General features: G+C 62.3%; 3 protein-coding genes across 3 annotated transcripts; 2 read left to right on the top strand and 1 right to left on the bottom strand.

Moving 5' to 3' along the window:
* Positions 1 to 41: 41 nt before the first annotated feature.
* CHLRE_09g389393v5 (uncharacterized protein) lies at positions 42 to 1867 on the top strand. Its single transcript, XM_043065506.1, has 4 exons — positions 42 to 305; positions 393 to 787; positions 1082 to 1218; positions 1434 to 1867. Exons 1-4 carry the CDS (start codon positions 179 to 181, stop codon positions 1609 to 1611), a joined length of 837 nt encoding a protein of 278 aa, XP_042921115.1. The 5' UTR covers positions 42 to 178; the 3' UTR covers positions 1612 to 1867.
* A 4-nt stretch (positions 1868 to 1871) lies between these two features.
* Positions 1872 to 7151, bottom strand: CHLRE_09g389356v5 (uncharacterized protein). Its single transcript, XM_043065505.1, has 11 exons — positions 6538 to 7151; positions 6237 to 6376; positions 5683 to 5877; positions 5297 to 5464; positions 4931 to 5047; positions 4526 to 4691; positions 4057 to 4154; positions 3757 to 3850; positions 3404 to 3528; positions 2930 to 3096; positions 1872 to 2622 (listed from the first exon to the last, which is right to left on the bottom strand). Exons 1-11 carry the CDS (start codon positions 6905 to 6907, stop codon positions 2520 to 2522), a joined length of 1743 nt encoding a protein of 580 aa, XP_042921114.1. The 5' UTR covers positions 6908 to 7151; the 3' UTR covers positions 1872 to 2519.
* Positions 7152 to 7261: 110 nt separating this feature from the next.
* Positions 7262 to 10627, top strand: CHLRE_09g389319v5 (uncharacterized protein). Its single transcript, XM_043065504.1, has 4 exons — positions 7262 to 7532; positions 7741 to 8204; positions 8331 to 8665; positions 8813 to 10627. The coding sequence occupies exons 2-4, from the start codon at positions 8063 to 8065 to the stop codon at positions 9329 to 9331; spliced, it is 996 nt and encodes a 331-aa protein (XP_042921113.1). The 5' UTR covers positions 7262 to 7532; positions 7741 to 8062; the 3' UTR covers positions 9332 to 10627.
* The last annotated feature ends 413 nt before the right edge of the window (positions 10628 to 11040 follow it).

The following is an 11040-nucleotide window of genomic DNA, read 5'->3' as shown; positions in this document are numbered from 1 at the left end:
GTTTCTGGCCCAACACACAGCGCCATAGAACATATAGTTGTCATACAGGACAAGACATCCATCAGACTAATTGGGTGGCCACAAAGCACTCCAGGTCAGTACAAAGGCTATCCCTCTTGCGCTAGTGACTGCATTTGGCAGTGCAGTTGATTTATTTAGTAACAAGCCCAAAGAAGCAATGCATTGCTCGTCGAGGGGAGCGGCCGGGGCGTCCCTGGCCACTGGGGCGCAAGGTCAGCGTGGGCTGCGTGGCGTGCTGGTGACGGTGCCGGTCGTCAGCGCCCCGGCTGCTACGACGTTGCCAGGTGCGATCACCCTTTGAAGCCATGATTGGAAGTCGTGCATTCGAATGTAACACCCCTGATACTAGTCCCTCTCGCTCGCGTTTGCAGCCCCCACGCATGAAGGCTGCTGCGTTCCTCGCCAGGGCGTGCGGGCCGCTGCGAAAGCTAAGAGCGGCGGAAGCGGCGGCGGCGCCGCAGCCAAGGGCTTCGGTGCAGCCAAGGCCCCTGCGCCCGGGAAAGACACGTGCGCTTGCGGATCCAAAATTGTGTACCGGGAATGCTGCGAGCCGTACCACGCCGGCGCAGCCGTGCCACCGGACGTCGAGGCAGCGCTGCGCGCTCGCTTCTGCGGCTTCGTGAAGGGCCGCGTGCCGTACCTTCTCAGCACCTTCCACCCCCACTACCATGCCTTCAAGTATGGCACGGAGGCGGGTGGGGCTGCCAAGCAGCTGGAGCGGGACCTGGAGACGGCCGTGTCCCGCTTTAAGTACTCGGGGTTCAAGGTAGGTGCGGCGCTCTATGGCTCTGGGCTCTGGGCTGGGGCTTCATACGGGAGGAGGCGCTGCTGCGCTGCTGCAGGCGGATGGGGCATCGCAACGCGATACGGAGCAACCGGAGCTTTATACATCTAGGGTAACGGTACTCGATGTAGACGCTCTGGGCGATAGTGGAGGGCAGTCAGCCGGGCGTGCGGCCTGGCGCTCAGCAGTTGCTGTGCCCGCGTACCGCGCGTCAACGCGCCACTGCGTTCGGCTGGCTGACTGGCTGGCCGGCTGGCTGGTGTGTGTTGTTGACAGGTGCTGGAGACGGCTCCGGGCTCTCACTCGGACGAGGCGTTTATCACCTTCCGCTACAACTCGGTGGCCAAGACGCGGGCGGTGCGGCCCACCGGCGACTCCTTTGTGGCAGAAACCAACTTCGACGGCACTGCCAAGTGGGTTTGATGCAGCTGGGGTTGCTTGCACAGTTTTCATGATAAATAGGAGTAACTAGCAAGGCGGAGGATGAGTTTGCGCAGGGCGGGGCAGGGAGGAAGGACACCGCCGCGCGCAAAGACCGGGGACGTGCTTCCATGTCAAATCCTAATCGGTGCCTTGGCACGGAAGCATTCATCCTCCTGCGCGCTTCTTACTCTCCTCCTGGCCACAGGGTTTCCACCACCATTGAGCGCAGTCGCTTCCTGCGCGACCCCGCCAGTGGCGGCCAGTGGCTTTTCGCCGACTACACACTCATCGACTACCCCACCTGGATGGAGGAGGCCAAGCAGGCTGAGCTGCGGGCGCGCGGGGAGGCGGGTGCGGGGGCGGGGGCTGGGGGATCTGCGTAGGCGCGCGCTTGGGAGGAGGTGCAGTGGGAGCGTGCGTGGCAGGAGCTGAGAAGTGCGCATTGTGTGTTTGGAAGAGGGGCGCTGCGGGTAAGGCGGGGGAAGGTGATGGGCCATGTCGGAGCTCAGGAGCACGTAATGAGCTGGCTGGTGCGGTTGCCGACCCCGCAAAACACAGCAGTAACGAATGATGTGAGCTTCGCCAGGGCCAGTTGCCAGGAAGCAGCGACTCAGTAAGGCATAAGTGCACCACTGAAGAAGGGTACAATTGTAAATTACAATGGGGTGAGGGAGAGGCCCACGGGTCTCAGAACAAGCCAACCCCTCAACTTGCCATCCGCCTCGCCAAGTATGCCTCCGAGACAATTGCTCCCGATGCCAAGACTGTTGCCTGCTCCTCCCCCAACCGTTCGTACACGCTCGCTGTTGCTCGTATCACACACTCTTGCAGTGGATCTGCTCTCTGGTAACGAGGCCAACCAAAACTCTTGCCCCGCAGGCAGGCAGAGGAGGCGTGGGAACAAGCAGCAATCCGTGGCCCAACCAGACCAGAACTGGACACGCGGCATCTCCGCATGCACCTCAAAATACAAGAATTGTGTCAATTGTCATGTCGCCCGGGGGCTCAGTGTCCAAGCCTGCGCCAGCAGCACCATTGCAGCCAGCTCATGCGAGCAATGCAAATGTAAATACGGTACAAAGTGGCATGCCCTAAACTAGCTTGACATGGCATGGCAAGGCACGCCGTGCTGCTTTGTCCGTGCCCCACAATCCCGCCCGCAAGCTTGGCCGACGACAACGAGTAAGAACGAGTCAACCCCACTAAATCCTTATGTTGCGGCCATGCACGCTCTGCGCATGTGTGCCAGGCGGCCAAACGCGCATGCACGTGCCCAGGCTGACGCGGCCTTTTAGATGGTCGCGCCGCCGGGGGCCGCGCCACCGCCACCGACGCCGTTGAACGAGGGGTCGCCGCCGCTCTTGTAGGCGCCGGGGGCGCCGCGCATAAGCAGGCTGCAGCGGGCGGCGGGGGAGGAAACCACGTAAGACTACCTGACAAAGAGTTGCGTTCTAGCGCAGCCAGCTAATTCTCAAAGTGCCCAGACCAGGGACAGGCCCACCTCAGATGCGCACCCTGTACAAAATGGCAGCCCGCAGACCCTGCTCCTCCCGTGTTCACTCGCTCCCACCTGTAACCCCGCTCCCCCACCGCCCTGCACCGCCGCCCTGCACCTCCCGCCCCACCCCTCCCGCCAACTCTTCTGCATCCCCAGGAACCCAAACCCTGCCCACCCTCTCCCCCCCCCCCCACCGCACCCACCAGTACACCACGGACGACACCGCCACGCCCACGAACCAGGCCAGGTCGTACAGCTGGCCGAAAATGGGCGGCAGGCCGGACAGCACGCCGATGGTGCTCAGGAAGCCGGGCAGGGTAGGCAGCACGCCTATCAGGATGGCCCACAGCGCGGCTGGGTTCCAGCCGCCCTGCGCGCGGGGAAAGGTCACGGCAGGTGAAAGGGGGTCCGGATGGTGTCGGGGTGTTGTTACCCAGTCCAAGCCGGTCGGCCGCTGTCCTGGTTAGCGCAGGCACAGTGCGCCGGCAGCGGCACACCAAAGCCAGCCAGCGAACCAGCTGGCCGGCCGCACCGGCTCCTCCACATCATGCGCGAGGGCCCGTCCATCGCATGCCGACATGCACGGACACGCACATACGCACCTTATGCCGTCATGTTGTTGCATCGCATACACTGTCTTTGAGCTTTGTTTTCCTTGTGCTCTTTAACACACGCACCTTGTACCAGTAGATGGACTTGTCGCCCTTGCTGTAGAGCGAGTCGATGTCCAGCTGCCGCTGCCGCACAATGAAGTAGTCGGACATGACGATGCCGATCACCGGGCCCAGGAGAGCCGAGTAGCCTGGCAGGGGGGTGGGTGGGCATTGGTAGGCGGTGGGTCGTGGTAAGGATGAGTGGTGAAGCCCATGGCGTGGGGTTGGATGGCAGTGCTTGGCGCAATTGAGGCGCTTGGCCGCACACGATCCGGCACACAGCCTGACCACTTTCCGCCGGCTCCAGGCTGCCCCGTGCGACTGCCCAGCCTGCCCATCGTTCCCAACATCACCCCAGTGCGTCTGCCCGCTCCCACCGATGAGCCAGGTGTTGACGAAGCCGTGTGTGGATGACACCAGGTTCCAGGGGCACATGAGCAGACCCAGGACAGCCGTCAGGATGCCACCCGCCTGCAGCGCGAGGGGGCAGAGCGGAGCGGAGCGGAGCGCCGCAGAGCAGGCCCAATGACTACACATGATGAAGTGTCCGGCGTAACATGCGGCTGCGATCGGTGATGCCTGGCACGCGGTCAAGCGCTTTGTGTCACGACGTGAGCTGCCACACAATCAGCATTGCCACATGTGCACGCACACGCGCATGTCAGACCAGAGCGCACCTCGAAGGAGATCCACTTGGGGGCGCAGTTGACGAAGGCGTTCGCGGGCGCGACCACGTTGGCGGCGATGTTGGTGGTGAGCGTGGCCCACATCAGACCTGTGGGGAGCGGGCGCGGAGACGCGGCCCCGGAAGGCAGTGTCAGCTAGGAGCAGACATACCCGTGCTCCCGTGCCGTGCTCCCAAAATGCCTCTTTCACCACCGGTATCGAGCTCGATGCGGCAGTACTGGCTTCAGACAAGCTCTAAGCCCGCGTTACAAGCCAGTGTGGTCGCTCAACACCTTTCAGCCACGCCCCCACATCCACAGCCCATACCATCCCAGGATTTCCAACCCAGTCCTCCTCCCTTCCCTGCTCCCCACACTCCGCCCAGGCGGCTCCCCACCACTGCACGTACACACACGCTCCTCCCTGCCTCCCTCCCCCGACTTCCTCGCTGGGCTCGGGCACACAACCCCCCCCCCTCACCAAAAAGCGAGATGCAGATGGGCACCAGCCCCTCCATGCGCCCCAGCAGCTGCACGGGGTCGATGATGGCCTCGCCGTAGATGACCACCGTGGCGCTGGTGACGGCCAGGCCCAGGAACGTGAACAGCGCCATGAACAGCGGCAGACCGATGGCCTGGCCCATCACCTGAAGGGCGGAGCGCGGGTGGACAGGCAGGCAGGCAGGCAGGCAGCGCGGGTTGGTTGGTTGGTTGGGCGGTTGGTTGGTCAGTTGTTGGGTGGGTGGGTGGGTGGGTGGAGAAAGGGTTGGAGGAAGGGTTGGAGTTCGGGGGTCCAGTTGCTGCAAGCAAGGGCACAAAACTTGAAGACGCCGTGATGAAAGTACCCTGGTGTCTGACATCGCCCAACTCGTGCCCGGGTGCTGACCTGGTCCTTCTGGCTCTTGGCGTAGCGGGTGAAGTCGGGGATGTTGAGCGACAGTGTGGCCCAGTAGCCCACGTTGGCGGTCACCGCAGGCCAGAACACAGACCAGAACTGGCCCTCCTGCACGTGCAGTCGCCACACACAGCACGTGCGGTCGCCACACAGCACGGCGCGCGGAGAGGTGCGTTGGTGGGGGGTATTGAAGGCACCTGGCACCTGGTACCTGGCATCGAAGCATGCCGGAAGGCTCACGCGCCCATGACCCACCCTGCTGACCACGCCCGTCCGACGCCGCTCGCCGGTCGTCCCCACCACCGCCTGCCACCTGCCCCCACCATCTGCCCACGGGGCCGCACCGCCGCGCCGCACCTTGGGCATGCCCACCCCGAACTGCGAGGGCGTGGACAGCATGGGTCCGAAGCCGCCGGCGGTGGTGACGGCCCAGCCCATGAGCGCCAGGCTGAGGCCGATCAGGATGGGGGCGCTGTACTTCTCCAGGATACGGATGGACTCCATGCCGCGGACCACAATCCAAACCTGAGGATTCGGAGGTGGAGAAGGAGGACGACGAGGAGGTGGAGGAGGAAGGCGGTAGGGGCAGCGTGAGGCCATGGGTGTGAAACTGAGGCACGTCCCGCCCATAGCCGCGCGCGCCGTCTCGACCAGCCGTCCCATACCCTTCTACCGCTCGCACGCCGCCACGCAGCTCCCGCCCCACACCCACACCCACGCCCACAGCCGCACTCGCTCCCCACCTGCGCCGCCCAGAAGCCCAGGAAGCACAGCAGCTCGGGCAGCGAGATGCCGAGCCAGGCGATGGGCGCGGCAGCCACGGCGCCGCCGGTCACAGCCATGAGCATCTGGAAGATGGAGGAGCCGCCAATCCAGGTCTGGATACCGAACCAGCCGCACGCCACGATGGCGCGAGACAGGGACGGCAGGTTGGCACCCTGGTAGTCGGAATCGGGGTTGAGGGTGGAGTTGAAGGCCGCAGGTTTTGATGAACGGAGCATTAAGCACATTGAGACAGGAGCAAGGACGGCGTGTGTAAGTAAGGGCTCGGTGCCTCTTGTCTCCCCTCCCCACTCCCGCCCCGAGCCCAGCATCACAGCTGCACACGCCCGTGCTCACACGCCCGTAGGGGGTGCGTTCACGTCCTGCTCACGGCCCTCTATGTCGAGGGAGGCAGCACAAACCATACAGGTCGGGGAGCTGTGCGGTCACCGCTTGGCGCTTGCACACCCGCCAGCTATAAGTCCGCCGTGTCAGCTCCCCCGCCAACCCATATCCGCTTCCCCGTTCACCCCACCTGGATTCCGAAGCTGGCGCGTGCCAGCACGGGGAAGGGCACACCGTACTTGGTGCCGGGGTGTGCGTTGAGGACCATGGGCAGCAGAGTGATGAGGTTGCCGAAGAACACGGTCAGGATGCCCTGCCACCACGACATGCCTGCACCCGGGGGTGGGGTGGCACACGGCATGCTGGGCGTGGCCGGGGCCCCAGTATGGTCGCCATTCGCAGCTCTGCCCTACCCTGCTCTCGCGCCCTCTTCCCCCACCTCTTGGGAGTCATGACACGCCCGCCGACCACACATACCACCCAGTCCTCACCCAGGTCCACCAGCGAGGCTGCCAAGTAGTAGGTGGTGATGGAGATGACCAGCGTGATCCAGAAGGTCGCGTAATCGGTGGTGTCAAAGGTGCGCTTGTCCTGGGTCGTGGGCGAGAAGTCCTCATTGATGAGGGAGGGGTCAGGGTTCGTGGGCGGCCGTGCCGTGATGGGATCCGAGAACATCCCCATCAGCCCAGCCGGCGCGGGGCCACGTGTGAATGGGGCGGAGGGGAGCGGCGTAAAGCACGGGGAGGTGAAGGGGGCGCGCCGCGGCCCACATGGTGCGGGTCGCACCAGACCCGGAACTGGGCGGGCGCCTGGCGCCGCGGCGGCCGCTCGAATGCTGGTAGACCGTAGCTGCTGCTGCATTCTTGTTATTGACTGGCTAACAGGGCGTCAACGGTTTGGATGTGAGAGGATTGTTGCAGCCGGTTAACGAGTGCGTCGCAAAACGGACGATATACTTGAAGGACTAGGTACCCAATGCGTTTGCGTCCGCCACGATTCTGGAAAATGAGCCTGCTAAGGAACGGGATGTTGATTGATCTTGAACGCTGGAAACGGTCTTGGCTTTTCTCGATTTAATCCCCCTGGCTCATGCGCCGTAAGGACCTATAGTACGCGAAACGTTATTATGCTCAGTGCATGGGTTTCCTGCGCGGGGTCATCCCGAGCTTCCATGGGCCCCGAGCTTCCATTCACAAGCAACAAGGCCGCGCTGCCACCACCAATGTTTAAAATCTTACAGCTTATATAACATTAACCAAGCCAAATTGCTTGACAATTCACACGCCCACGGACCTTCACAGAAGAACGTAGGAGAAGTTGTAGGCACACACCTTGCTTTCAAGGCGCTAGGCTCCACCAGGCTCTTCCTAAGGGCTCACGGTGCCTGGGTTCGGGCTCGGATCAAGAGCAAGTAGGCGAAGCTTTGCGGAGCTTGAAGAGCGGTCGGCATTCGCTCGCAGCGCTCAGACGGAATCAAGGACCGCAGGTGCGCCAGACTGAGATATCATGTCCTGCTTTATCTGAAGGAGGCGGCAACGCACGAGAGATCGGCGGCGGTCGTGGTCGGCGCGAATAAGTTCGGAGCAACCTTCTACACGCCAGCGCAGAAGCCCAACCTTTCCGCGCCACAAAATTCTGTACCTGGATTGCTTACTGACAACTCGTCTCGCTACTTCACCCCGAACTCGTGCCAGGTACACGACGACAGCACACGTCAGGTCCTGTCGTGCCCAGCCGTGCGCGCCTCCTCCCACCGTCGGCACCGCCCAGCTCTCCTTGCTTCAAAGCCGCACGGGCTACAGAGTCCAGCCTTTTTTAGTGTGTGTTTGCCAGCGCCTTCGGCGCACACACCGCTGGTCACGCTGGCGGAGGTCTCGGCCTTCCCCTCTTCTTGGCTGTTAGTGGGCAGGACGCAGAGCGCTGCGCAGCGCTCTCGGGATGGCGAAGGGCTCATCAGCCCAACAACAACAAAAGCACTCCAATTAAATTTACGCCGAAGTAAACGGACACTACAACATGGCGGCTCTGACCATCTCCGGTGGTGCGGGCGGCTTCAACCCGCTGTCTCGCGCTTGGAACGCCTATGAGCGCTCCCTGCGCCGGCACCCAGTGCTGACGCAGGCGGCCTCGTCTGCGCTGCTGTGGGGCCTTGGAGATGGTGAGTCTGTAAGGGACGCTGCGCTGTATTGTGGGCATGCCACGGCCCAATGGTATATGCTTCTCGGCTGCACTCTGTCGTATCGTCCGAACTCATTTGCTTCCTCTCCTTTGTCCCTGCCCGCAGCCATGGCTCAACGCATCGAGGCACGCTGCAGCGGCGTCGCCCAGCCAGACGGCCGCCGCACCGCGCTGACGGCGGCTTTTGGCGGTGGCATCATCGGCCCGTCCGGCCACGCCTGGTACCAGGCCCTCGACTCGCTGGTGCTGCGCTGTGGCCTGGTCGGCTCCAGCCGCCGCGCCATGCTGCTCAAGGTAGTGCTGGACAACCTGGTGTACAGCCCCGCCTACGTGCTGGCATTCTTCGCCTTCGGCTGCCTGGCCATCGACCGGCTGAGCCCGGCTGAGTTCAAGGAGCAGCTGCGCAGCCAGTTCGTGCCCACCATGCTGGCGGAGGCGCTGGTGAGTATGGCAATTGTGGTTTGCCTCTGCTGTAAGCAATGCTGGACGCTGTGGGAATATAGAATTTTTCCCCATTAAAAAGGAGCATGCACGGACGGCTAACACCGCCTTGTTCGCGTTCTTATGTGTGTCCGCTTGCCGCCTCAGGTGTGGCCGCCGTACATGGCGCTGGTGTTCAGCCGCGTGCCTGTGCCGCACCAGCTGTTGGCCGTCAACGTGGCCACCCTGTTTGACGTCTGCTTCCTGTCCTGGGTGCGCTGCACGCACGACCACGCCACGGCCGACGCCGGCAGCAGTGAGCTCCTGCACAGCGACGTCGCCACGGCCAGTGAGTATGCGCACGCCGCGCCGCTGCAGCTGGAGCCGGCGCAACCGGTCACCGCGGTGGCGGCAGCGCTGCCCGAGGGTGATGTGGTCAGCAGCGGTGCCGGGCGTGGCGGTGCTGGCAACATGCTGCTGCGGTTTCTGGGCCAGCGTGGAGATAAGCAGCAGCAGCCGGCCCGTAGCGCTGGCGAGGCGAGGCGTCGCGAGTTGGAGGAGTGCATGTGGGACGTCAGCCCGGAACTGACGCTGGGACACAAAGCGTTGATGATGGCGTCAACCTCGACGTCATCGTATGCAGGCGCCCGCGCCGGCTCCGGAGCCGGAGCCTGGCCTGCGCGTTGAACGAAGGCAGTTGGCGGGCCGCAGCGCTGTGCAGCGTACTGGAGTCGGCTACAGTTTTCTTTTGACAAGTGAGAGTTGATGAAGAGTCGACAGCCATCAGCGGAGGCGAGGGCTGTGGAAGAGTGGTCTTCATGTGTGGCGTGATAGGAGCGGTGAGAGCTGAATGCCCTATTGATTGACCCCCGTCATGTTGTCTGCGAAGTTGTCATTTCGATGGCGAGGTTCCGTTTCTTGTATTGGTATTGAGTGTTTCGTAATAGAGATGAGCGCTAGTTGTCAAAAGTATTGGCATAGCGTTGTTTGCGCGGAGGGTCGCTCCGCACCCTTTTGTGGCCATGTGTGGTTTGCAGCCGCACACAGCTTTTGGCCAATTCCTAAGCAGCTCAGCTGCTCGCGCGATGCGCTTTTTCCTCTGTCTGTACTCCCCGTTTTACGGTATCGTATGTTTCCGCGTTGTTACGGCGCGTGGGAATGGCTCGCGTCGCGAAAGCCACGTGAGGCGTTGCTGCCACACCTCGTGCCTGCTACGTGCCCGTAGCCGGTAGCAGGGGAGTTTATGTTTGCATGATTGTAGGATCTGAGGACTAGGATCTGAGTATAGGGCATAGAAAGGTCTAATGTCAGGCCCGTTTACCCAGGGGCGCGCAGGCAGCGGTTCAGCTAAATTGTGCGAGTGCAAGTTCCTGCGGCGCCGTCGGGTGTGGCGCGGTGTGTGGTGTGGAGCTGAGCATATGGATGTCGCAAATGAGAAAGTGTGCGGGATGGCAGTGCGACAAGCTTGTGTGTACGCTGCTAGTTGTTTAGCAGTAGCTTGTGCATGCGGGTCGTTGCTGAGGTGCTATTCCGCGGCGTACCCAGCGCAGGAGGGACCAAAGCGGGACGTGAGCAGCAGTAGCAGCCCAACAATAGGTAATACATTGGGTTGGCGTGATCTAGGTATGACGCGTGGTTGCTCAAGTCAAAGGTGATGACGGTGCGCGTGTCAGCCCATGCCGGTCGCGTCGGATAGCTTGCGACAGCACGGTCATGCGCGTAGCTTCCTGGGTAGAGTTATTTCGGGGATTACGGCATCTATTATATCCGGACCAAGAGCATATGAATCATGGCGGGCCCCTGCTATATGGGCGCCGGAGAGAGCTGAGATTATGGCGAACAGATTGGCCGGTTGAAGATTTGTCGGTGTCGGGCTGGTCATGGGGCTATTGTAAACGCCCCTATGCTGGGGGGCGAGCGTTCCTTCGTAATGTAACTCATTCACCTCCAGAAGCGCGGCGCGTGCTGTAAATGCTTCTCTAGCTCAGTGCACACTGACGCACGACTTGAACAGGTGCTGAGCGCGGATGTACAGCTCGAGCAGCTTACTTGCCGGTCGGGCCCAGGGCGGCTGGTGTTGAAGTCTAGAGGAAAAGCGCCCACCCCATCACGTCTGGGGTGCATTACTTCCTCTGTAGTTCTCGGGGTATATGAGTGCTGATCGCTCCTCAACACTCCCCCTCGAGCAGCACTCTATAGCTAGCTCGCTTTGTCCGGGTACCTCTCTGGTTTCCGCGCCACTCTTGCCGGAATCGACCTCACTTCACTCGTGTAGGCTCGAACCCGCGACCTCCGCGCAGCTTAGCCCTCTATAGTGCTAGAACTCCCCCTGCCGCCGCACTCAGATCCAGCGCAGTATCGGGGACTTGAACTCGAGACCTCTCGCGCAGGGCCGC

This window comes from Chlamydomonas reinhardtii, chromosome 9 (genome assembly GCF_000002595.2).
Source record: "Chlamydomonas reinhardtii strain CC-503 cw92 mt+ chromosome 9, whole genome shotgun sequence".
In the NCBI taxonomy this organism is placed as follows: domain Eukaryota; kingdom Viridiplantae; phylum Chlorophyta; class Chlorophyceae; order Chlamydomonadales; family Chlamydomonadaceae; genus Chlamydomonas; species Chlamydomonas reinhardtii.
This window is presented reverse-complemented; position numbering and strand designations above follow the sequence as displayed.